At 36.3% G+C, this 25715-nt stretch overlaps 1 protein-coding gene across 6 annotated transcripts in view; it reads right to left on the reverse strand.

Moving 5' to 3' along the window:
- The window catches only part of STRN (striatin), a 70091-nt gene that overhangs the window by 14184 nt on the left and 30192 nt on the right, over positions 1 to 25715 (reverse strand). For 2 of the 6 annotated variants that reach the window (XM_058019685.1, XM_058019691.1), the window contains exons 6-14: positions 17864 to 17999; positions 15908 to 16043; positions 12136 to 12246; positions 9748 to 9834; positions 9049 to 9192; positions 6776 to 6912; positions 2247 to 2422; positions 1245 to 1292; positions 452 to 573 (exon numbers count right to left, since the gene is read on the reverse strand). In XM_058019685.1, coding sequence (XP_057875668.1) covers positions 452 to 573; positions 1245 to 1292; positions 2247 to 2422; positions 6776 to 6912; positions 9049 to 9192; positions 9748 to 9834; positions 12136 to 12246; positions 15908 to 16043; positions 17864 to 17999 — 1097 coding nt within the window. The remainder of the gene's footprint in view (positions 1 to 451; positions 574 to 1244; positions 1293 to 2246; positions 2423 to 6775; positions 6913 to 9048; positions 9193 to 9747; positions 9835 to 12135; positions 12247 to 15907; positions 16044 to 17863; positions 18000 to 25715) is intronic. The other 4 variants (XM_058019686.1, XM_058019688.1, XM_058019689.1 and 1 more) reach the window with 4 other exon arrangements.

Consider the following 25715-nt stretch of genomic DNA (forward strand, 5'->3'; position numbering starts at 1 on the left):
AAGGCTGACATCCACTCAAATCTAGTAAATTTTACTGAACTGGGCCTTTTTAGCTGTTTCTAGCCAACATTGACAGCTTTGGTGTCAGACTATAAAACCTTTTTATCTCAACTCCACAGAAATTTGTCAAAGAAAAGAACACTAAAATACACATTTCCTGTACTTTCCAAATGATCAGGTTTAGTCCTGTACTTCTGAAACCTGCACTTTAGACTAGCTGTTTCTAAAAATTATGGTGAGATTGAGGCTTTTTTTAAGAAAATGACATTTTATCTTGCCATCAAGCAGTATCAGCATTAAAACAAGAGGTTACTTAAGTAATTGAAGATAACATTCAGTCTGCTGTTTTAAACTCTCACAGAAGCATTATCTACAAGTTATACTATTTTAGTGACACAACATGACTGTCGTTAATCTTATCAGGTCACTGCTGCGTGCGACAGCAACGTACCATAAGAGTCATAGGGGTCAATGTTTGGGTTGGTTGTGTTCCAGCCATGGATGAGGCCATCTGTTCCCCCACTGTAGCACTGCTCACCATTACTGCTCATCACCACACAGAGCACTGGTCCACTGGAAGAAAGCCCCAAAGAAACACTGACTGTTAACATTTTCATCACACGCAATGCAGTGTCAATCTTAAGAATTTCCATGTTAGATACAATTCACTTGCTACATGGATTGCAACAAAAATGCTGCATAATGAAATCATATGCTACAAGATTTCCCATAAAAATGCCCTCCACAATATCTGGTAACACAACTGCAATCAGGACAATTAATCATTATGCACATGAAATGTGAAAAACACCACACTTTAAACTCTAGCATTTTGTATTTCACATAAACACATTTTTTCTCTTTTCAAAAGATTTAAGGGGCTTTCATGAAATCATCTCAGTAGATTTAAATTCACTGCATTCATTCTTCTTCAGTTTCATTCCGCATATGCAAGTATGTGTCAAAAATGCAAAAGCTGCAATGATGAACAGAACACCTGAACAAATTTGAACAGTATCATTTGTAGGTTTTTCATTTTAAAATGGTGGTATATCTGACTTCAGATATAAATCACTATGCAGAAGGAAGCAGAACACATGGAGATATTCTAAACAACATAGGAACTAAAAGTGTCACATTAAATCAGTAGTTGATAAGGTGGAAATTACTTTTTAAAAAAAATGTTTCTGTTTAAAAATCTTATCTTTCTCAAAATATGACAGTATTTCTCAGGAAATACTTACTTATGTGCTCGGAAGGTATATATTGGCTCTACATCAAGAGAAGCACTCCTAAATGAAGTATGAAAAAAATGTTAACATGTGTACCATCTTATATAATGCTTCAGAAAAATTTGCCGGAATCGCTAAATTCTTAAAATCCCTGCTACATCTTTTGCAGTGTTTCTCCCACAACTTCCTCTCCCAACATGATTTTTCATGGGTCTAGGAACTATTTGCAGTCTTTCAAAACATGACAGGATTGGTTGTTTGGATTTTTGTTTGAAGACCTTCAAGGTACTTCAGAGACCCATCAAACAAGCAGCTAGGTACACCAATGGAACAGGAGTGGAGAGACATCAGCATCACATGGAATGTATCATTAATTGTTCTTATTGGAGCAAAGGAGTTTTGGACTCAAAGTTTTTCTATCAACATTGAAGTGCTTCAAAATTTGCTGCTCTGGATTTTATCAATCCAAGGGAGGACTGTGTTATGCCCAGTTCTCCTCAAAAGTGTGATGTACTCCCTTAACCACATCAGCCCCATTACAAATTTCCTCTGATTTCTGCAAATTCCCAACAATTTGCAAGAGACAGTTAACAAAGGAACCTGGCAACATCTCAGAGTTTCAAGCTGTCCCATGTATATGCATGTATGTGTATACATACATATGCATATATATATAAATGCATCCTATACATTTATATACACATGCAAGCACACTAACAGGCTGCATCCAAATATTTTCACTAGTAAATTAATTTGTCATATTATCTACAAGGAAAATATAAAAACATGAATGGTTTTCATCTTCACAAACAAAACACATTCACAAACACACATGGATTTTTTCTGGCATTCTTTAGGCATCTCCACCCTTCTCTAAGAGCTTGTTTTCCCAGTCTTAAATTCAGGGAACACTTTGCATTAACTGTAAGGGCCATTCAGTGAAGTAGTATCTAGATTTTGGTTTTCCTTCATAAATTAAAATTGGTTTTGAAGAAAATAAAGAAAAATTCTTACTTTTTTGCTGGGGCTGTTTTTTGTAAATTCCACATTTTTAATGTATGGTCCTCTGAAGCTGTAATTAAGACTGGTTCAACTGGATGAAAAGCGAGACCTCTTATTCCATCAAAGTGACTTCTTAACGTAAACTTGGGGTTCCAAGTCTTTCTCAATGCATCCTTATTGTTGGCTATCTAATAAAAAAAAATGCCAAACTTGTAATTAAGCTGGAAGGCACAACAAAAGGAAGAAATCAAAAATTTAGTTTGGCATTTTCAGAAGATGTCAAATTACCTTACCCACTTTTCACAAGAACCCGCTCTCAAACAACAGTCCACTTAACACTAACCAGACACTTCAAAATGAGAACCAAGGTAGACATATTCCATACGAGTAATGTTGCATCCACAGTGATAAATTCTATGCAAATCTGAAATAATCTCATGTCTGTCAAATTACACAATTTAAAAGCACTGATAATTCAATTAATACAGTTAAGTGTTTAAAATCTGATCTATGGCTCATTCACTTACAAAATTCGGCTTGACTCACCAAGGTGCGGTCCCTGAACATCCAAAGTACTACTGACATAACACCTCTAAAGAAAAGATCTGAGAGAAACAGAGAAGTCTCTAGAAGCACAGAAAGGAACACAACCTAACTTACCCAGCTAAGGCAGCACAAGCTCTGTAATAATGCATGACATGTAAAGTTTGCCAGAATAGAAAAAAAAGAAAGGCAAAAAGGACTTGGCTACTTCTACTACTAAGAATCTAACTGGCAGGCAATAAGGTATCGTGTATACAGACACAATTATTTGGCAATAAATGCATTGCAGATGATCCAAAATAAAGCCTTTTAATAAAATAAGTTACTTCAATATTGCTCCTCTGAACAAATATTGACAGAAAATGCTGAACAAACTTTTTCACTGTCAGTCAACAATGTCATGAGTTAAATTTACCTTTCCATAACCAATGCTGATGGTGGTTATGGAAAACCAAGAAAACACATAACTGTACTGATGTTTATCATATTGAAATCTAAAGATAATTCCAAATAATTTGTATCTTTAACTGCAAAGATGAGAGAACTATTTTGAGCCACTTCAAGAAATATTTTATCTTGAGGACTGGAGGTGAAAGAGGAGGCTTAAGAACAGAAGTGCCTTTTCTTAAGCTTTGTTACATCTGGATTTAACAATAAAAATATACATAAATTAAAAGGTTCTATAGATTTTAAACAAGGAGAAAGGAGCCACAAGAAACAGCAGGTTTAGTCTCATCATCTTTCTTAGTAATGACATATTGCCTTGCTCAGGGAGACAAGTCAGTTTCTTTGCCAGTTTACTGAGCCAATTTGGCTGGGTGAGGGAACAGACAAATGCTAGAGCTGGTACAAGGATGGGGCAGGACTGCACAGTTAGCAGCTCTGGCAGGTTTTCTGAGGACTGGCCAAGAAAGTCTCAGCAAAACGGGTACAAGATGTACAGATATCTGGAGAGGAATCTGGTTGCCTCAACATAGGCACCTAATGCCAATCAGGTGCTGGAGGGAACCTGCCTGCCCTCCAGCTGCCGTACCAGCAGCACGGGTTCTGTGCCACAGCTGCAAAAGCCACAAAGACACCTCAGATGGCCTAACAGTGAGTTCCAGTCCTGGCAAGATAAAATTCTATATTTGCTTGACATTCATTTAAAAATGTCCTTCCAAAAGGAGTCCAAGAAGGGCACTTCATAAACTGGAAAGCAGATGGAAGGCAGTCCCAGCTAGGAGACCAGCAGCAGAGCTGGAAACAGATTCTAGTCCTGACACATCACCCACCTGGCTGTACCACATCACTCTACCCACCAGTCTCACAAGCTCTGAGGCTGGTTACTCACACAGCACACAACCTCCTTCTGTCTCTCCGCACCAAAGCACAACTGTGAGGTAACCCAAGGCCTGAAAAGCACTTTGGCGGGATGCCAACCCCGAAATTGGCACCTGATCTGGATTTGCCAGTTATAATAATACTTGTGTCTATACAAAATTGAAAATGAATTGAAAACAAATTGAAAGCTAAAGACAGCAATGACAGGTACTTCTCTTGTTCAAAGTTGTAAGAAATCAAACAAGGGCCCACTGCAAAGTCTAAAACCTCCAAATCAGTACTTAACATTAAATGTAATGATTTTGTGGTTCAGTCACTCTTACCTAAAATTTATTACAACTTTATGAAGATGATTAATCTATCCAGAAGACTAGAGGAAAAAAAAAACAGAGCCAACTAAAGTGAACATTTGTCAAGAATGTGTAAAGGAAGGAAAAAGAAAAGGCAAACTTAAGTGTATTGGCTAGCAATCTGGAAAATTTAATCTTGTTAGATACTCTAAAAACCAATATACAAAAAAAAAGTCTTTTAAGTAATAAATTAATAATCTTCATTACCAAGTGAAAACCATTCTTCAATTTACAGTCAAAGCACTATGTAAAAAACTGAAACCATGAAATGAGGTAGGCTAATGCTGCCATTTTTACAAGAAAATAATCCAGCAAAAATGTCAGTGAGATGAAAGGAACCAAAAATGGGAAAACTGTCTGCCACTCTTGAAAGCAAATGTATTTAAAGACTGATTCACGTGATCTTTCAACTTAATTCTCCATATGATTCAAAACTGAAACTTAAAAATAAATACTAAGCTTTCACTAATCATACCTGATTCACATTTGGCAGCTAGATTACATTATCTGTAAGCTAAACTTACAATAAACTTGAAATAGGAACAACAGCCTTTCATTTTGCTTCAATAAAGTGCACAGTAACCAGAGCAAATAGTTTTATAAATTTTTTTTTAATTGTCAGCACTAGAAAAAGGTAAGAGTCAAGGTAACCATGAGTATGAATTCCTGATCACAGGACTTCATACAGGCATTGGACAAATGAACAAATAGAAGTTAGTATTCTCTACCATGCAGGAAAGGACTGGAGTGGATAAAGAAGTGCTACTCCATAAATGAAAGCTGTTAGTTCAGGATACAGAGACATGAACAAACACAACATTTATATGGACACTTGCACAATGAAGTCAAGCAATGAAAGCATCTTGTACAGATGGGTTAGCTTTGTCATGTTCTCTGAATTTAAAATCCAGCCTTGGATTTTTAGGAGCACCTGTAACAGCAATTTATTTGTACATTACTGTACCCCTTTCTGAAGACAGAGTTAGGGACAATTAGTTCTTAAAAACATCAAATTGGTAGATAATACTGAAATACTGAATATTAGCAGAAATGCTCTGCATTCATTGCAATATTGATGATTCATAACATATCACATGTTCAGAAACTTGCTCTAGTGGTAGGGCATGTCTCTGCAGTGGCACTCTCAAATAAGTCTAAGATTTTATTAACTATGTATTTCATTGCTTTACAGGTAAATACAGGGGTAGAACTTCAAAGTAAGGACCTGCATCTTATGTCCAAAGTCTCAGATTTAATTTGTCATGGTAAAATCCCAGATAATGATTATTTAAGAATCAGATTTACTGAAGGGTAGAATTCATCCCCATCCGAGAATTAAAAATTATCTCTGAAATCCCTCAACCTTGACACAGCTGGGCAATGCAACAGCAAGTTTAAACTGAAGCTGACAGATCACACAAGAGCAGATGAATAAATTAATACCTGAAGTATCTTTTCCTAAGAAATCAGAAACACAGAAAAAAAATTGCATACAACTGAGAAGATGTACTGTTAAGAAAGATTTTTTTCATAAACAGTGCAAGAAAAATAAGGCCACAGAAGTGCTGTCCACAAAACCCTCCCAAGAGTTCTGGTCCAGTTTCCTGTTTGAAATGAAACTATTCCTCACACCAGAGGTAATGTAAACCACAGTTTTAAATATCTCCCAGGAGAGGGATTCCTTTGTTTCTCTGTTTCAGTATCACCTACTACATAACTTTCTCCCCCAGTGTCGTACCTGAACCTCCCAAGCCATAATTTGCTGTTTTCTCCTGCCTTAACACCTGGCACTATGGAGAAGCTTGGCTCTGTCATCCTTACAAGGACCCTTCTAACACCTGCAGGCTGCTATTCAAGCACTCCTCTGCATCCTAACAGCTAAGCAAGACCAGCTCCCTTAACATCTACTCATCAGTCAGAAGCTACTGGATACTCCTCAATTCTTCTACAACCCTTTTTAAGTGGAGTGGCCCAAAACTGCATACAGCCCACGTAAAAGGGACATAAATGTCTCTCAATCTGCTGGCCATGATACTCCTAATTTTGCTCAGTCACTGGAGTTACATGTGCCCAGATGTACCACTATCACTAATTTACTTTCAACTACTTGCATAACATGGCAGGCAAATGAGAGGAGAGGGGCTGGCAGAGAGCTTGAATGCTGCTGTGCATGGGAAGGAGTCCTTTGCCAAGTAAAACTTTGTGACATCCTCTGGCAGCATAATTTTAACTGGAGAATGTTTTCTGCTGAGTCTATACACAAGTAACTTGCATCTGCCTTCAACAAGACAGAAGAACATTGAGTTACCATTAATAACCACTTACATCATAAGTCAGTGAATCTGCCTCATTTGCTACTGTAAGGCCTGCCAGTTCTCCAAGACCCAGTTCATTTTCAAGGGCTTCATCTGTTCCCATAATGAAAGATTTCCCTGAGGATGGAGGGAATGTTAAAGCTTCCACTGCAAGAAAACAAAACAAACAAAAAAATCCTGAAACATAGATTTACACTACAGTGTACAATAAAAGCACATTTTCCACTTTTAGAATGCTACATATCTGTCAAGTAGCTGAGGGCAAAAAGATCCACAGAGATTCACAGAAAAACAGCTATTCCAAAGATAATCACCATACTCACCAATAAGCAGCACCCTCTGAACACACCTACACTTGAGGTGTGTGCGACTCCAGACAGTAAATGGAGCCAGCCACGGGCAGGAAGGGTGTGCTACCATTAATCCATTTAAAGTGCACAAGAAACACAGAAAACACCTTCCCCAACTCAACTACAAAATATAGCAAATAGATATTGAAGAAGCAAAAATGTAGATAAAAACAGCTGGTGGGAGCAGCCTAAAACAAAGCCCTTCAAGCACTGCTCTTTGAATGGGTCTCTTATTACCTTTTCATCACAAACATCTTTTACCTCCTCCACCCCTAAGTCTACACTACAGTTTTCTTCTCCTGTGTTTTGAATTCACAATGCAATATTTCACTTAACACACAATACATAGATGACATCAAATTTGAAAACTTCCTAGAATAAAAATATGTGTGCCCAAAATATGGCGTCTCAGCTTTATAAAGAAATACACAGCTAACATTAATACTGAACTCAAACTGGTAACAATCAGCTGTCCTTTTTTTGTGAGAATCCATGTGAGTCTCTGAATTAGAAAACACATTACTGAAAGGACATGAAAATAGAGCTCTGCTAATACAGCTCTCAGTACATGTGAGAAACGTTGGAAAGGGAACATTCAACAAAAAATTCTTCCACTTCACAAAGCGTTGCTAAGTTACCCCCTTCTTTCATGAAGAAAATCACTGAGCATGAAGGAAGCAGAACTACTGAGATCTTTGGTAGCTATTCCACACACCAGAGCTTTTTATGCATCTTAATTTTAACTTGGCCGACCTACTTTTTCACTCTCACTGAAAGACTGCTAAGTGGAACTCATGTTTTGCACATTTTTCAAAAAACATATTTACCATTTTAATAGACCACATGATACCACAGAATCATAGAATGGTTTGGGTTGGAAAGAACCTTACAGATCATCATGTTCCAGCCCCCTGCCACAGGCAGAGACACCTTCCACTTGATGGGATTGCTCAAAGCACCATTCAACTTGGCACAGAACACTTCCAGGGACAGGACTCCACAGCTTCTCTGGACAACGTGTTCAGTGTCTCACTACCCTCACAGTAAAGAATTTCTTCCTAATATCCAATCTACACCTGCCCTCTTTTCAGTCTGAAACCATTCTCCCTTGTGCTGTCACTACATGCCCACATAAGAAGTCCCTCTCCACCTCTCTTGCAGGCTCCCTTTAGGTACTGGAAGGCTGCCATGTTTGACAAATTAATATAACTTCATATCCTATATGATATTATGCTCTACATTACAGCAATTCAAATACTGAATCAAATAGATGACTCAGCATTTTTCAGACTTAATAGTAGTGCTTCATTACAAAGATGCATGTGTGGCTCTCCATACTTGGACTAGCCCTATGAGAATTTCTCCTAATTTTTGGAATACATTATGGAAATTAATACACTGGCAAGCTGCAAGTTGTCCTGTATGATTCACTACATAATCATGCTTCACTGCACATGCTTTTGAAAGCTATAGTAAGGCATCTGTGTTTACCTGCACAGCCTCTGTCTTTGTACTTAGGAAAAAAGAGCACACTTGTGTGTGTGTATGTATACATACATACATTTAAAATTATGTCAATGGGAAAAAAAATTATGCTCTTATGTCCTCAGAGCTTCTGGCCCACACTTGTCTGCCAGGCTTGAGCACAAACAAAAGCAAGTGATTTAGGATGATTATATTACAAAGCCACCAAGTGCCAAATTATTTTTCTCATTGTGCTCAAAGAGATTCAGCCAAGACTTGAACTTAGGTAGGTGTCTTGACCTTACTAATAGTAACCATAATGGAGGAATGGGAATGTCATTTATTACACCTAAAACTTGCAATACTGAATCAGAATTTGTAAAGTGCTTGGAAAGTCAGAGAGAATAATTCTTTAGTAACTATAAACATCCACCCTCTATGAAGGGGTATGCACTTTTTTAATATTTACCTTCATCCGTCCTGTTTATCTCATGTTCAATGAGCCTTGAACTACTGGGCCTAGAAGAAGGTGCAACAGATGGCTGTAATGAAGGGAGATCATCAACATCTCTCAAGTTTGCAAGCATATCTTGCAGCTTTGACCTGTTGGGCCCTAACCAGAAAAAAACAAAAAATTAAAGGGTTTAGGCATAGTTCACGATGACACTCCTTTTATCAGATATGCTACAGCAGCACATGCAACAATGGATCCTACCTTGCATTATGACATTACCACAGAAAAACTAATGAGCACTTATTTCAGCAGTAACTAATCATCCAGCATGAAATGAATTTCAAGAAGAAAGTGATAGAAGCAGCTGAGAATTGTGAAAGCACAATTTTCCCCATATGAAAGGACTCATAGGCTACTTGTATGGGATGCTGAGGAATGCCGCCAACTGAGTCACACTTTAGATAATTAGAATATTTACTTTGCTAAAACGATAGCTGACATCCATGAATATTTTAGAATTTGTGCATCAGGTACTTTGTGCAGCATATTCTTATGACAACATTATAATTTAAATTTATTTGTGCAGTAGTGTAGTATCGTGAACTATATAATCCAAGAAGTTATACTTATATTAAAATAAAAATGCAACTGGATTCACTGGCCTACTTCCTGAAGCTACATATGGTGAAGTCCCATGCCCTTCTTGACACTTACCTGTGCTTTGCTCCATCATTTTCCCACATCCCTGTTTTGACTGTTTTATATAGGATTGAGGCTGAAACATATCTTCGGTAGTTTTTCCTGTTGTAAGTTTAATTAAGAATGGGAAAATGTCTTACCCATAGTCCATTATGTTTTTTCCTAGACCAGTAAATAATACAGCTATTTTCAAGCAGCTTTAACACAGTAGTGTACTCTTAATATATGTATTCTCTCAAAAAACCATTCTATGATTCTATTCTCTTATTACTTCACAGGAATGTTTACTACAGCCTTGCAAAATCATGAGTTTACTAACGCAGTTGCAAATGCTACTTTGTCCACCCTAATCATAATGACTGATAATACACTAAATTGTATTTAACTTGTCTGTCACCAAAATATTACTCAATCAAGAAAAACACTAAGAAGGATTTTGCAAGATTGTTTCACTATAATATCTGCTTTATAAAAACCAGTATTTTACTTAGTAGCAGTTCAGTGGCTAAGCACCATATATGATGAAATTAAAGTCATAGAAACAAACTTTGTAAAATTTATTGTTATTTAGTTCCTTCTTTTTTCTCCAGACAGCCTCCCTCACATTCTTCTTCACTATGTGCAACATTATGAATAACTGAAAACAGGCTCTGATTCTTCCTGAATTTTCTGCATTGATGGCCCTCCAATGATGGTTTGTCCATGGAAAGATGCTTAATTTCACTGCTACAGTAAACCACTTTGTCTCCCAAGATCAAACCAATCAAATCAATCCAAAAGGTATTGAGCAGCAATTATCTTCATGAAGGAGCACTGGATGTCTGAGTGCTGCCTTTCCATTGTGATTTTTTATCATAATGATATAAAACATATTCCAATAATGTCTGCATCTATATTAACAATTAAGTTTTATCATCAAAAATAAAAAGACAACAGCTGTTCAAGAACAGAATTTCAACACTTGGATTAAATAATTTCTGCTAGACTAACCCCACAGCTATTTACCCTGAACCACATAACATGTCTGTGTATTTTAAAAATAACAGACAAGTTACAAAAATCACTTTCATTGTAATCATATATTGGCATGCCCTGTCTATCTTTAACCATAAAGAAATTTAGAATCAATTTTGTTAAACAGGAACACTTTAGTCAGCTCAGATTCTTGTCAGACTTGTAATTAACTTCCAGTAAATTAAATTATTCCAAAGATGACAAAAATATCATTTGAGAAATTTAAAGCATGGTAATTATTTACCTTTTTTTGTTTTTAATTTGGAAAAAAGGAGATGTTTAGTTTTTGTTATTTCATACATAATTTCAGCCAAATAACCAACTACTGAGTAGCAGCTAATGAGAATATGAATACAAAAAGTAATAAAACAAGTCAGTCTCAATGTGAAGCTCTGACATATTTACATCATTGTGCATATCTCTTTGGAAGTGAGAATTTCCTCGGTGTTCATAAGCATCTTACCACAAAGGGAGAAACATCCCTGAAATTTCTTACCAGACTACATGCAATATTATTAATATACATCTTTCACACATGAATTCTCAATATGGCTAGGTCTTTGAAACACAGCCATGAATACAGTGTTTCATTTTAAACTCTCCATCTGAGTTCAAAAATTTAATGGCTTACCTATCAAAACCAATTGATTTTACAAAACATATCTGTATTTCAAGAAATGTAACAAAAAAATACAGGGCTAGAAACTGTATTTCAGATACTGTTCACAGGTGGTTTTTTTTTAAATAAAAATGCCCAACTTTTTTGAAGGCTAATCCCAGAGGTATGAAAGTTAATAAATAAATCCTGTGATTTACAAATAAACTGATGGTCATAGTTGCTTCCTATTTCGAGCCCTGCATAACAAATTATGATGACAGCATGACTTTCATGTTGTGAATGTCAAGTATAAACAGGGGTAGAAATTAACCTGTTTTCTCCCACTGTCATCTAATAGGATACTCAAGAGTTTCCAGTTTGGTCTCTTTCTTTGTTTATTTATATACCAGACTTTAACTCTTCCTGTGAAACTGGCATGTTTCCAGCTAAGAAAGGATTCTGAAGTCTTCTGTATTAAAGTGTGAAGTATTAAAACAATGCCTTGTACAATTTAAATATCTGAATAACAAAAGTACAAAACATGCTCAAAGTAAGAATTTTTAACTAATCCAACACTTGGTTGGAAGAAGTTATATCTGATCCAACTATTTATCAGATAACTTGATCGTCTGTCATTAATTTCAACCCCTGAGAACTGGTGAACAGGAAAGCAGTCAGGAGCAGCAAAGTAAAAGAGTAAGTAATTTTAGGAAAACATTGAAAGAGAGATAGAATTAAGGGTGTGAAAGATGTGAGATTTATGATTTTAAGGTGCAATGTTTTCCACTTACTCTTCACCCCCTTTTTCCCCTTGCGCTCCTTTTTGTATTGTTCCTTGAGTTTGGTTATAACTCCCTGGTCGACATTCCAGGCTTCAGGCATGAGACACTGGTCTTCCTTTTCTAAACAAAGTGAAACAAATGAAACATCCTTTTTCAATAATGTCACCAAGTGATCTCCACTGAAGGAGGCAACAGCTGCTGTCAACGTTTGTCTTTTATTTTAAACAGACAGAAATAGCACCAAGCCTGTGAAAGCTGCAAAACTGCTACTCACATTCCACTTCTGTTTGCTCAGAATGTTCTTATTAAAAATTGAGATGAAATTTCACATGTTTAATTCTCATAACCAAGCACATAGCTGTCCATAAATGTAAGCAACATTTACTTTACAATAAATCAGGACACATTTTTCATCTTTTTCTTTCCTCCAGGGAAAGAATTATTATATCTAGAAGAAACAGCTATGTTACTCGTCTACATAACTTTACAACTCAGATGTTGTGTACTGCATTTCAAATTCTCCTTTTATTGTTTTTGTGCTACGTTGTCATTTACACAAAGCAGTAGCACATTAAAATAATTTTGTAACACAATATTCATGTCATCATGGTTTAAATAAACACTTAGAGCACTAAAGCCATGAAACTTTACATAAAGGTGAAGGCCTGAGGTAGTAATCTTTGGAAAAAAAGTACAAAACATTTCAGCGTACCTAATTCAAAAACATCCCCACATTTGGATTTGGATTTGGTTTTTTTTCCTAAACATCTCCCTCAAATTGTTTCCTCTGTGGCATAATACAGAATAGAAGAATCCTTCCAATTCTACAGTATTCAGAGATTTTGAGCAAAACATGTTACATGAGTTCAAATCCCCCAAGCAATTTTTCCATATATGGAGGCTGTCCTGAGGCAGCTTAGGAAAATAATTTGTGAGAGGAGGAGAGGTAATACAGCTCTTCCTCATATATATTTTCTTTACCATTACAGCTCCAAAATCTTTGAAATGCATTATCTTTTTGCTTTGTTTTTCTCATTAAAATCTTAGCCTTATTATTTAAAGATTAATTCCTTTCAGACCAAGTTTGCTTTCTACATCGATAAGCTATTCTAGATCTTTCAAAAATCAAAACAATAATAAACTTATCCTCAGACCAAGCTGCAGAACTTAAATGTCTGTAGAGGAAGCACAACATTATCAATCACAGTCTGAAGGAGTCACTATGACTGGCCAGAAGATAAAAACCACACATAGGTTATTAATGTGACTGACTTGTCAAAAATAAATAGTGCTAAAAAAGACCTAGGGAACCTCTATCAACATCAAATTCAACAGGATTCAGCAACATATTCCTGCAGCAAAAGCAACCAACAACACCCTGGGCTGTATTAACAAGAATGTAAGCAAGAGGGTGAAGGAAGTGACTGTTCCCCTGTGTTGGGCACTTGTGAGACCCCAATTTGTAGTACTGTATCCAAGACAATATTTTTAATGGTGAGACCAATTATCAGCAAAGTGTAGCAAGTCTAAAGCAGCCACTAAGACTGTGCAGGCAGCTGGAGCAGATGGGCTACAAGGAGGGGCTGAGACTACTGTGAGAGCTCAGTGATGCCAAAAAACGCAACTTAGTGTGGCTTCTAACTACCCGATACACAGATGTTGAGAAAATAGAGCCTGACTCTGCTCAGACTTGCATCACAGTGGGAGAAGATACTTTTTAAGGTGCTCTCTCACTGCTTTGAACCCTTCAGTCACGATCCTATACTCCTGGAGTGACAGATTAACTTAAGACCAAGTTTAGCAGTTTAAGTCTTTTAAGAAAAGCTATGAAAATAAGTATTAGTAAGCTGAAGAGGGACTCCAAAATAGATGGGCTAAGTAATGTCCTCTTAATGCATATACCTCAATTACCACTAATGAGCAAGAATTGCATAAAGAATTCAAAAAATATATGAGAAAATCATACTTCAGAGAATCAAGCATCTAGTCTTTGTGGAATTAGGCTGTAAGTTTTAATCATGCCTTTCCTCCCTGATTAGAGAAGACATTAAAAAAAAAAAAAAAAGTTTAAATAGATTTTTATTAGGTTGTTGCCAGGAAAACACCCAATATATTAATTTTCTGCAGACTGTCCCAGCATGCTTTCCACATGTCCCACAGATACTATTCAACTTCAGAAGTGGATCCTGAACTATGGCTATTCAAGTGCTTAACAGCTTAAAAATTACCAGAAAACATTTGAGGACCTTTCAAGCCAAATGGGTTCAACAGTTTACTGTAACTGAACAATAACACTTGGAATCCAAAATGAAGAAAGAATTTCCTCTGTTGCTGCTGTCCCCCACTACAACATCACTCTACTGTACCACATTAACAGTTTCACTTAAGCTCACCTAAGTGATTTACAACAGCAGTTCTTTGAAGAAGCTAAGTCTTACATAGTTACCATAAAAGACACAGGCTGCGAAAGAAGTAATTGAAAAACATGAACACCTCCAATACAAACAAACCTTTTTGCATTTCTGGAATGAAAGGAGTACTTTTAATAACAATTTATTTTAAATGTTAGACTTCTGCTCACTGGTACTCGGTTGTCATCAATGAAAGCAAAAATAAACCAGAAGTGTGAATTTGAGAACAAAAAGCTCCTGTTGGCATACTGACTTTTTGGTGACACAAGCAACAGCTGCACTGATCCTGCACAAATGGATAAAATTTTAGTATTAAAAAGCAGTATCCAATTATTTTTTTAAGAGCAGCATTTCTAGATTTGTTTGTTGAATGACTGCTATCAAATGATCAGCAAATACTGACTGCTGTATCTAATGATATTACAACATCCTCTTAAGCAGAGATTACATCACACTGAACAGTAACTTGGAGTCCAACCAGGAGATGGACATGGCTTCAGTGAAATACAGCATCTTGGAGATGCTCATGTGAGAGCCACAGCTACCATGGCTTATCTGTCTGTCACAGCTGCAGCTCCATTACAAAGCTCAATCATTTCCCATCATCTTCACTAGCGCCATGTGCACCTATCCTTCAGACTTTCCAGAGCAGCTAAAGTAGGAATCAACTTCCCATCAAGATATTTAACCAGTTCTCTTCTTTCTCCCCTTCTCTATACCGAGGGTTTAGGCAGAATAATTATGTCAAGGTAAAGTGGAGATGGTGGCGATGCAGGTTACAGGACATGAACCTCAAAGGACAGACAGCAGTTTGTGAAATGTCTCTGTGACTAGTGGCCCTAAAGATATATTATTCTGCTAAATTATAAAAGAAAGTTTGAGCAGCTGAAGAGTTCATATTAACTAAATTACTAACCCACAACATGAGTACAACTCATTTGGATTTTATGACTCACATTACTCTATGCATCAAAGAGAAAAAGCAAAGATGACAAAATAACTTTCATTTCATAATTTTAAAATACAGTTTTATCAGGGCCCTTCATGCACATGGGTCACTGGAAAAATACATTGAAATACCACTCATAAAATTTAAATTCTATCTGCCTTAGAATTAGTGAAAAGGAAAAAGACCCAAGGCAGAAACCTTGAAGATTCTTTACATTGAAGCAGTTTATAGAAAAGAGATTATATCAAGAGGACTTAAGTCTACCAATTATTTACCGATAATAAGATAGAAATAGAAATAGTAGAAATAATCAAAAGATGCTGTGATCCTGACAGAGTTCTCATTCAATGAACTGATCAGTCATAATAGGTTCTTAGCACACTTTTTTTTTCTCCTGGTATGATCCATCAAATTTCCTTACCCCAGTCTGTTCCATCTCCTGAACTTCTCGATTCCGCATCACCATCATCTGAGGTAACCAAAAAGTCAAACTCTTTCAAAGCCTCTTCTGTATCTCTGTCTTCACTGCTGTCAGATAGCACTCTTTTCCTTACAATCTGAAGGGTCAGAAAGTACAGGGAAAAAATGCTGACTTAAGTTACGAACATATTTTTAATCCAAGCAGCACTGTCTTGTCCTCTATGCAAAACCCAAACAGGAAGTTGAAGAGGAAGCAGAAAAGTACACATTAATAAGCAAATCTGGAATAGTACACAGACGTTGTTCAAACCCTTAAGTGAAAATGAAACTCTTTCTTCCTGTGACCATCACTAATCAATCACGTGGATAATAACCTACACTAATCTACACCACTATCTTTTTCCTTAGTACTATAAATGTACAAACTCTCTCTTAAAACATTTCTGAAAAACACATAAAACACACAAACAAAAACTCAAGAATGCCACAGAAAAGACTTCAGTAAAACCAAACTCACTTTGCTTTTCTGAAAATAGCTAACTTTCAATTCTGAAATCATTCTGTACGTGGACCAAGACTCAACTCCAGGAAACAAATAAACCAACCCCAAATCCCACAGCTGACAAGAGCTGATTTTCTTAGACTTTGTAAGTCATTCCATCCTGAATGCTTTCTTAGATTGTATTGCTACTTAAACATGTTGCTTTTCATGTTTAAACTGAATTTCCCTCTCAGATTCAAAAGCAAATTCTGGTAAAAGAAAAAAATATACGATTTAATGAAGAATTTCACTTAAAGTTTTCCACAAATTTACTTTTTCCTTAAAAATCAAAATGAACTAGATTCTTTGCAGTTATTTGACCAACTGGTAAGCTGATGCATGATACATGAAAACCGTATCACAATTTTTACTTCTACAGAAATAGAAAATTTACATTAATCAAAATGTTTTGACTTGGACCCTTGCTAAGGGTCAGTCTGTAAAGTCTCCAGTACATAGCCCAACATCCCACAGCTTATGAGGATGACTGATTGTATCTCCTCTAAATACAGAGAGCCAATTTCTAAACCTGAAGCAATTCTAAACTTCAAGCTTCATTTCTTCAGCAGGCTTAGTGAACATACTGTATTACACAAGACTTAACAGAAGAGTCTCAGACTTTAGTTCACAGTCCATGAATGACAGGAAAGATCTGAAAAGATTCACTTTAAAAATTCCATAAAACTAATGGGTTTTTAGTGTTAATTCTTAAAACTGACCATAAAAACAATCACATCCATCATCTCTTATCTGCTTCAATTTTTAGGAAACAATTCACTGAATAAATGGTAATTTTAAAGAAGAGTACTGATTGCATGTATCTATGTGATCACATGAATAAATCATATAGCAAAGTATAGATCATGAGTGAGATTAAGGCATTTGACTGAGCAAACAAAAAAATTTCTTAACTACATTGGAGTTCTTCCAGTTAAACCTCTTCCTTCCACAAGCCATAAATACAAGTGCATTTTAGTTTTGTAATCTAATACAATTTTTATAAGTAATTTCAAGTATCATTAATTTTTTAATAAATATTCAAGAATCATTATTGACATGCAATGTTATGAGCAATACCTTCAAACTAAGCTGAGAACTGTAAAAAAGGACAATGATACCTTAAAAATTGTGTTCCAGTATCTATCAAAAATACTAGTCAGTATGGAATAGTAAAGAGACAATTTTAGAAAAATTTAATCTAACTCAGAGCAATAAAGATGGCAAAGCATAACTTGTATGCAAAAACTTAGAAATGCACATATAATTCCTCTTATGCACACATGCTTGGACAGAACATCATAAAGATGCATTAATGATTTGCATGTGTACATACACAGTCATATACTTTGCTTATAGGCACCTCATTAATCTCACTTTTTCTGTTCTTCGTAACTTTCAATTATTTTTTCCACTCACTGTTGCAGTATCAATGATTGTTTTCTCTCTTCCTTCAATATCTTCTTCATCTTCCTCATCACTAAAGTCTGCAGCTGCATTTTCAAGAAATTTGAAGGTCTCTAGCAGAGAGGCAGAGTCAGTCAATTCAGGTTTCCTAAACAACAACAACAATCACCATCATGAGAGAAAAGAAATCCCAATGAAGTTTCTTTTGCAATTACCAAGCTGTTCTGTATTATTACGTCCAACATATAAGACAAAAATAAGCCTACAAGTAAAAATGGACTGTTAACAGCTAAAATTCTTGTGGCCAAAGAAACAATATATATAAAGTGTATTATTAGAACCAACAATTATTCTTAGTATGGCTGCCATTACTAGGACAGAGACTTCAATTTTTTATTCGAAAAGCATTTTAAAGCAACATTCATTTGACACATGCCCAAAACAACATCAATTCTGCTATGCCATTACTGAAAGCCTCAGCAACAAGGACATATGAGCCACAACTACCAAGCTGAGCTCCCACATGTACATCAGGGTACAGGAAAACTTTGCTATTGCTAGCTGATGTTCCTCATCTTGCTGGGAAACACAAAACTCTAGATCTATCATTCATTAGCTTTTAAGACATGATAAATATGCCACTATAAAAGAATATAATGGGAAAATATCATTTATGACTAAATAATATTTGAATTTACATTAAACAAATAAGAAAATAGATGAAGATGGGTAAAATTATGACTGTGCTGGCAGAAATTTAGGCAGTGCCTCAGAACAGGAAGCATAAGGGTTGTTATACTAACAACAGAAGAGGAAGAATCCAAGAAACAGGACTGTAACAATTACTAAACTCTGACAAAAGTACAGATAAAGCAGTCCTAAAATTATTAACAGGATCTGTGTTTACTATGCAGAAGATGCACTTCTCCATCAACCCCTGAAAGATACAGCAAACAAAATTCATTCATCTTGAATTGTTACAATTCTTTCCAGTAAAACCTGGTACAATCTTTAGATGGCTTTGAAGCAGTGAAGACAAGCTTTACTGTTTTCTTACCTTTAATCAGTAGACAGTTTTTCATAGTTCATCACTAAATGCACGTCATCTTGATTCTCACAACCACTGAAACAGCAGAAGTTTCCCCCTCTCTCCTTTCAGAATTGTAGCTCTAAATTGTTTTATGCAGTCACCCTTAGTACCAGCAAGTGCCTTGCTTCTGCTAAGCATTTCAAAAGGTTCAATCAGCTAACACACCTATACAGTAAGGCCTTGTAATCCCCCTGCAGTGTGAGCACCTGATCATCCATCCATCCATCCATCCATCCATCCATCCATCCATCCATCCATCCATCCATCACCCACTTACTCCAGGGTTTCGTCATAACACTTTCCAAAAGTCTACTGCAGGAAGTATCCAAGGGCAAAAGCTTTGATGTGCAATAAGGCACAATAAGCAGCACACTTCCTTCTGTGCAAAGTCTCTCCTCAAGCAGTTCTATGCTTACATGACAACAATCAGCAGAAGTGGCTTCTTCATAGTCCCAGTATATCTGCATTTCATTAAGACAATTTGCTACTCTACTTTTTTTTTCATTTACTCACCATTATAACCCAAAAATGCCAACAGAGATTTCACTTTCATTAGAAATTCTGCATACATAGCAGCCTCATAATATATATAATATACCTCCATGTACATTATGTTTTCATGGTCACTGTTTTTCCAACAGGGGTTCCGCTTTTCCAGATCTTAACTTAGATCTAAGAACAATCTTAAGCAAGTTTCAAATCTGCCCTGCTTCCAGCAGTATTGTGACCCTCATTTCTATGACAAACCTGGAAACAACCTGTGCCATCTTTATTTTTCCTTAAGTAATCACTACTTTGGCAACCTGTAACACCTCATGAATCTGTAGTAACAATGAACATTTTCACAGAAATCCTGTGGTATAGTTGCCTTTCTGTTCCCAACAGAAATATCTTTGTAAGACAGCACATTACAAGATGTGCTTCATTTGACTAACTTCGTGACTTTCAGCAAATTCTGAGAGGCTGTGTCTACTTGTATTTGACTAAATCTTCCAACCACAACTGTTACTGGGTTTTTTTCCTCTATATTTTGCCATATAAAAATCTGCCATGTAGAAACACTATGGCTTATATCTATAATAGCAATTATCAGACATACTCCAGGTAAACAGCAATATATGAACTAACACCAAACATGGACTATAAAATTTTAATTAAGAGACCTTACTATTAAGAAACAGATATCCTTCTACAGGTCCAAGTATTTGCAGTAAATCATACCAGACTTGGTACTTATTTGCTCTTAAACCTGGCTCTCTCACCCTTAAGTTCAAAGTGACTACCAAAAAAGATTGTATCTTTTTTCTTGATTAACTGCTCTGATTTCAACTGTCCTATTAATTATTGCACATTTTAGTGAGCAGGATATATATACATAATAATGTATCTACATTTACATGGGGAGCAGGGGTAAATGGGTATCTCAAGCACTGGGAAACATCGTAGCTTATTTATCATGTATTTCAAAACTCCTGTACAATACAGAAATGTACAGTCAGCATTGTGCCATGGAAGATTATTTGTGCTAAGACTCAACTTCCATAAAAGAATTCTTAAAAACCAAAAAAGAAAATAGAAGAGAAAGAATATTTAAACTATCCAAGGGTTCTACAGGAAGATAGTTTCAAGCTGACAGACAGGCTGATTTCCTATACTGTACCCCAATAAACTTCAGCAGTCAAATCAAAGGTGATTTAATAATTTGAGGTATTTGTCATCCTTTATCAGAATATGAACATAATGCATTTTGGATAATGCTGTCAGCGTGAATACTTTGGAAGAACATAAAATATATTGAAGAAAAATGCCTGGCCTTAGCTAATTTATGCTATGCAATTTGATGGATATTTCAAGATTGCTTGCTTCACTAATTTTCCATCTCTCTTTTTTTTTCATTTTTTCTCTTAGGGGGTCATTCACCAAGCAACTTAAAAAAGCAGAAGGGCCAAAAATATATTCAGAGATAGGGTAGTAAAATAAATAACTTTAAATTCCATTTTAGAAACACAATTTGACATTTTCAGGGCTTTTGTAGCTTCGAGTATTTTTTAAAAAAATCAATGGGTGAAAACAATAGAATCAAGCTCCAAAAGTGGGGACTGATACAAACTGTGGTATTACAAGCACAAGTGAGGCAAGGTTCAGGGCCCATTGCAAATAAAGAGAGATCAAAAACCCTAAAAAGGTCTCAACAAGGACAATTCCTCTCTTCTGGACTGTCCTGTATCACAACATATTTAAGGAAGAACATAATTTTCAGTGCAGCCTTTTTCCTTCCTCCCCAGCCATACTGTCTAAAGAAAAGCAGCTGGGAAAGAATGAACCAGAACCCCCAGACAGCAGGAGAAGCTATGGAACCTGCCAAAGCAGAAAGCACAGAGCAGCCAGACTGTGGCAGGGCCTTCCTCAATCCTGTGCTCCTCAGCTGCTTGTTCTGAATCTCTTTCCCACTGCTCCTTCCTCAGTAACAACACTCTTGCATGCTGTTCTCTTGTCTTCTCTCCTTGATGGTCTCGTCCCAGGTGACTCAGCACTTCCCAGCCAGCCAACCAACCAACCAAAATCATTTCAACAGTACCATATCTGTTATCACATACTGTTATCTCTGTCCATTACATCCTCCTTTCCAGGCAGACAGGCAATTCTTTGGGGCAGAGATATTACCCTGCCACTCCTGCCTACCCACAATTAGGTACAACAGGACTAACTGCTTCTCATGGCCATAACAATAACTACTGCCAGAAGGTAAACTGCAGCTAGACTAATGCTGCTGGGCTTTCCTTCTTACTACAATAGATGAGCAGCGCACAGATTTTGTGAATATCACTCCTGAAACAGGGAACTTCTGATTCCCAAAGGTAACAAATGTTTTCCTGCTTAGACTTCTTCTTACAAATGAGATGGTAACTGAAGTATGTACATCCCTTAAAAGAACATGAAACTGAAATCACATGAGTATTTTCCTCCTCAGGAGAAGCTGACAGAATTCTGAGCAGCTGTGATGGCTGTGAAAATCTGATCCCAATTTCTATTTTACAGGCTGTTCAATTATTCAGATTTGTGTTAACCCCTTGGCCCCTTTAAGACTAAACATAATAGCATCTTCCCATGAAACCAAAAAAATGTGATTTGTAGATATTCCACATACACTATTTAAATAAAGAAAACCTGGCTTTGCTGGGCTCTGCAGACCATAACATCAACTCTTCCTTTTCTGCCCAACAGTGGCATGCCTTGAGACAAGCATTTTGTGTAAAAATCCAGTTGGTTCTGACACTGAAATATTGCCAGCTTTAAAAAATGTATAGCTCAGACTGAACACATTTGCTCTCAACATTTAATATTCATGATCTTAACATAAATCCTGTTTCTTAGTGAGTGAAATGCAGAAGCCATAACCTACAGGCAAGGTGAAGTTCTTTTGTGGAAACTACAACAGCATGCTGATGCTACCTTTCCAGCTCCCAGCATGATCCAGAACATTTCAAATTACAAAGTCAAGTTTGACTTAGACTAAAGTCACATTATAGACACATATTTTCGTTGTAACTAACACACTCTACATTTCTATCATTACCTTCTCTTTTGTTGATAATAACCCTGGAAAGTCTGTGGCCATGTCCAGGGAGAATCTCAAATTTCTCCCATGAACTGTCCAATCCTCAAAGGAAAGAATAGAGGGCTTTTTTGTTTGTTTATTTTATCCAAGACATGCACAAGTTATCTTAAATAAAACTAGGATTTTATTGATAAATTCAGAAGCAGGAAGAAATATCACAATAAAGTTAAATAAATACAAGTTCAGCTTGGGCTGAGAAGTGTTCCTGGGAGCTTGTACAGCTGGAAAGAACCTGTTGCGACCCAGAATTCAGAGCTGTTCTACCATACTCTTTCTTGAGCCATTCTCTTTGCTTCAGTTTCCTACTACTATCAAAACAGCTACTGCACAGTCTTCATAAGTTTTATTAATTCCCCACAGAATTTAGTTATCACATGTTTTAAAACAGTCTTTTTCAATGTGGCCAGTTAAATTCTATCAAACTGTACGCATTAAATAAATGCATGCAAATTCACTGAGGAGTGCCTTTAAGAACAGTTCATTAGAGTTCAACACTGTAAAATCTTTCATAATGCAGCAGAGAAAATATCAAAATAATTTATAGAAACTACAGAACAGTTAAAATCATCAACATTTACACACAATGAACACAGGCCAGGCTAACAGTCTGTCACAACCTTTGAAATCTCCTATGAAGTCACACCACACAATGCAAGAACTAGTGCAATATGTATTACAACTGGTAAGCAGCACTTACAAAATGGTTTGCATATAAATTGGAATAGCAAAGGAATGACATTTAAAAAGCAAGGACCGCTTCTCTTGCCAAATCTAGTCAGCTAACTATAATAGATCAAACAAATAAGTTTTATAGAGAATAAAAAAAACCCTAACATTTGAGGTACCAGAGTAACTCTTCTAAGTTATTTCTCCATTCACCTCCCCTCTCTTTGCTTCTCTCTCTCCGACTGCACAACTTCTGTCTCTTTCTCCCCATTCTTTCTGTACTGTGAGTCTTATGTGACATTGCCAAAAACCATCTCTCAAACTCCTAAGCCCTAGAATGGTGCCAATTAAAAGTGTGGTCCATTTGTATTTCTTTCTTCACAAAAAAACTCCCCAATTTATCTAGTTTTTTTTTTTTCTGCTTTAGTGCATCTGTTGAAAGCATCCAGATCTGGCCTAAATCAGGTACCTTTGAAATGCCTGTTAGGCCACTGCAAGATGGAGGCAGGGAGAAACAGAAAAAAAGTGTAAAAAAATTCCAAAATCTATTTGCTTTATTCCTCTTACTGTTTTTTTTTTTCCTTTTTGTAATTCAACCTCTACTAGCATACTATTTTGGAAATCTTTCTTATGGCAGCAATTACCTGAGGTTTATAAATTCAGAGGTATTTTCCCAAATAAACCATTTTATAAGCTAGTCAACAAACAACATTCATCAGCCAGTATGCAGCACTTTCATTACTTGGGCCAGCGTTAATAGGATTTAGAGATGCAAAAGAGTTACTAAGGTCTTCTGGTATACAAGGATGCTCATTCACTGAAGTGTCAGTTGGAATGACTTGTTGTATATCAGAAAGATAAAGTTTTCAAAATTTTTAATTTTGAAATGGGCTTCAGATTTACTCTGAAATGCCAAGGTTTGAGGTCATTTTGCTCATGTAAAGTATAGGCAGTGGAAGCCCTTGGCAATTCAATAAGAAAAGAAAAGGCAGCAGGTAAGTTTAGAGACAGAGTGATATATCACTCAGGACCATTTTTCTTTAAGAAGTTTCTATTGGCTATTTATAGTTCTAATGATCAAACCCCTTAGCAAGAACTAATCTATACCATTTTTATATATAGACATTTGTATCTATGCATATATATACACACATCAGTGTGGTATATCCTCATTCCTTTCCAGTTCTATTCCTTTATTATATTTGCTTCCACTCATCCTAAATGGTAGTCAAATACACACCTTCAAGAAGGTAAACTCATTTGACTGTCGAGGTTTCACTCAGTAAGATAAAGCTACTAAAAATGAGGTAATAAATGAACTAAAGATACTTAAGTACTCTTGTGTTTTCAAGGCTACAAGCTACATGTGCAGGCAGCTTTCATTTCTGTTTCAGTTTGTTGGGGGAAAGCACCCATTCCTCTCACTGCAAGTGTTAGGAATTTAAACCATTATTATGAGGTTATTATTTTAGTATCTATTTTTGAGTCCAGTCATGCCAAGTGGTACTTATCTTTTGCAATGCAAGTGAGCTGATTGAAGAAACTGAAAACTTTAAAATTCCATGAAATAGGTGAAAACAGGACTATATCTAGCTCACGTTATCATATTAACATTTCATTTACAGATTCAAAGTCTTGCAGGGTGCATTCAAAATCCACATGATGTCTTTCTTGAGTGCTAAAGTTTTCAAGAGGATCTGTACATCAGCAAATAAATAGGCAATGTAAGAATACAAGTCTGGCCAAACATGCAGCAGCTAGTAACACAAAGTCTGAGGCTATTTCACCTAAGGATGAAGAGAAACTGATTTGGCTTAAAACAGAGTCAGACAACAGTAGTGTGTTCATCACTGTACCAAAGGAGGGGGAACTTCTCTGAAGAAATACTGCAATAATTTAGGACATACAAAACTAAGCTGAGAGGTTATGAGGGACTGGACAGCAGTTTTCTAAAATAACTGGAGCCTAGCAGAATTCAAGTTACATATCCTCTGCTGAAACTAAATATTATTGTATTAAGTATTTGCACTACATTAACCATCATATGCTTCTACATACCAAGGCAAACAGCATCAACTTCACAATAATCACCCCAAACATTCTCACTAGCCTTTCCCACAAAAAGGCTCAACTCAATGTTGGTACCCCAAACACTGAGAGTCCAAACCTCAGCTGTTGAAATAGGTATAAAGGACAGACAACAAGATAAAACATATAACAGGCAAATGCTGCTGTAACAACTTAAAAACCTGTAAAAGCTGTAGTAAGCTGAACAGAGGAAAAACATCCTCCCTACCTACCATGAAGTATACACTTCACATATCCCCAAGGTCAGAGGAAAAATGCCAGGTATTATCTTTAAAACAATCAAAGGCATTAAAAAATATTTTAAAATAAGCAACATGTGGGTTTCCACTGTGCTCAGAAGTACAGTCATAGCAAGTCACAGAGGTTTTTCTGAGGAAAAAAGCACTATGCACAGATGAATA

Source organism: Melospiza georgiana, chromosome 3 (assembly GCF_028018845.1).
Source record: "Melospiza georgiana isolate bMelGeo1 chromosome 3, bMelGeo1.pri, whole genome shotgun sequence".
NCBI lineage: Eukaryota > Metazoa > Chordata > Aves > Passeriformes > Passerellidae > Melospiza > Melospiza georgiana.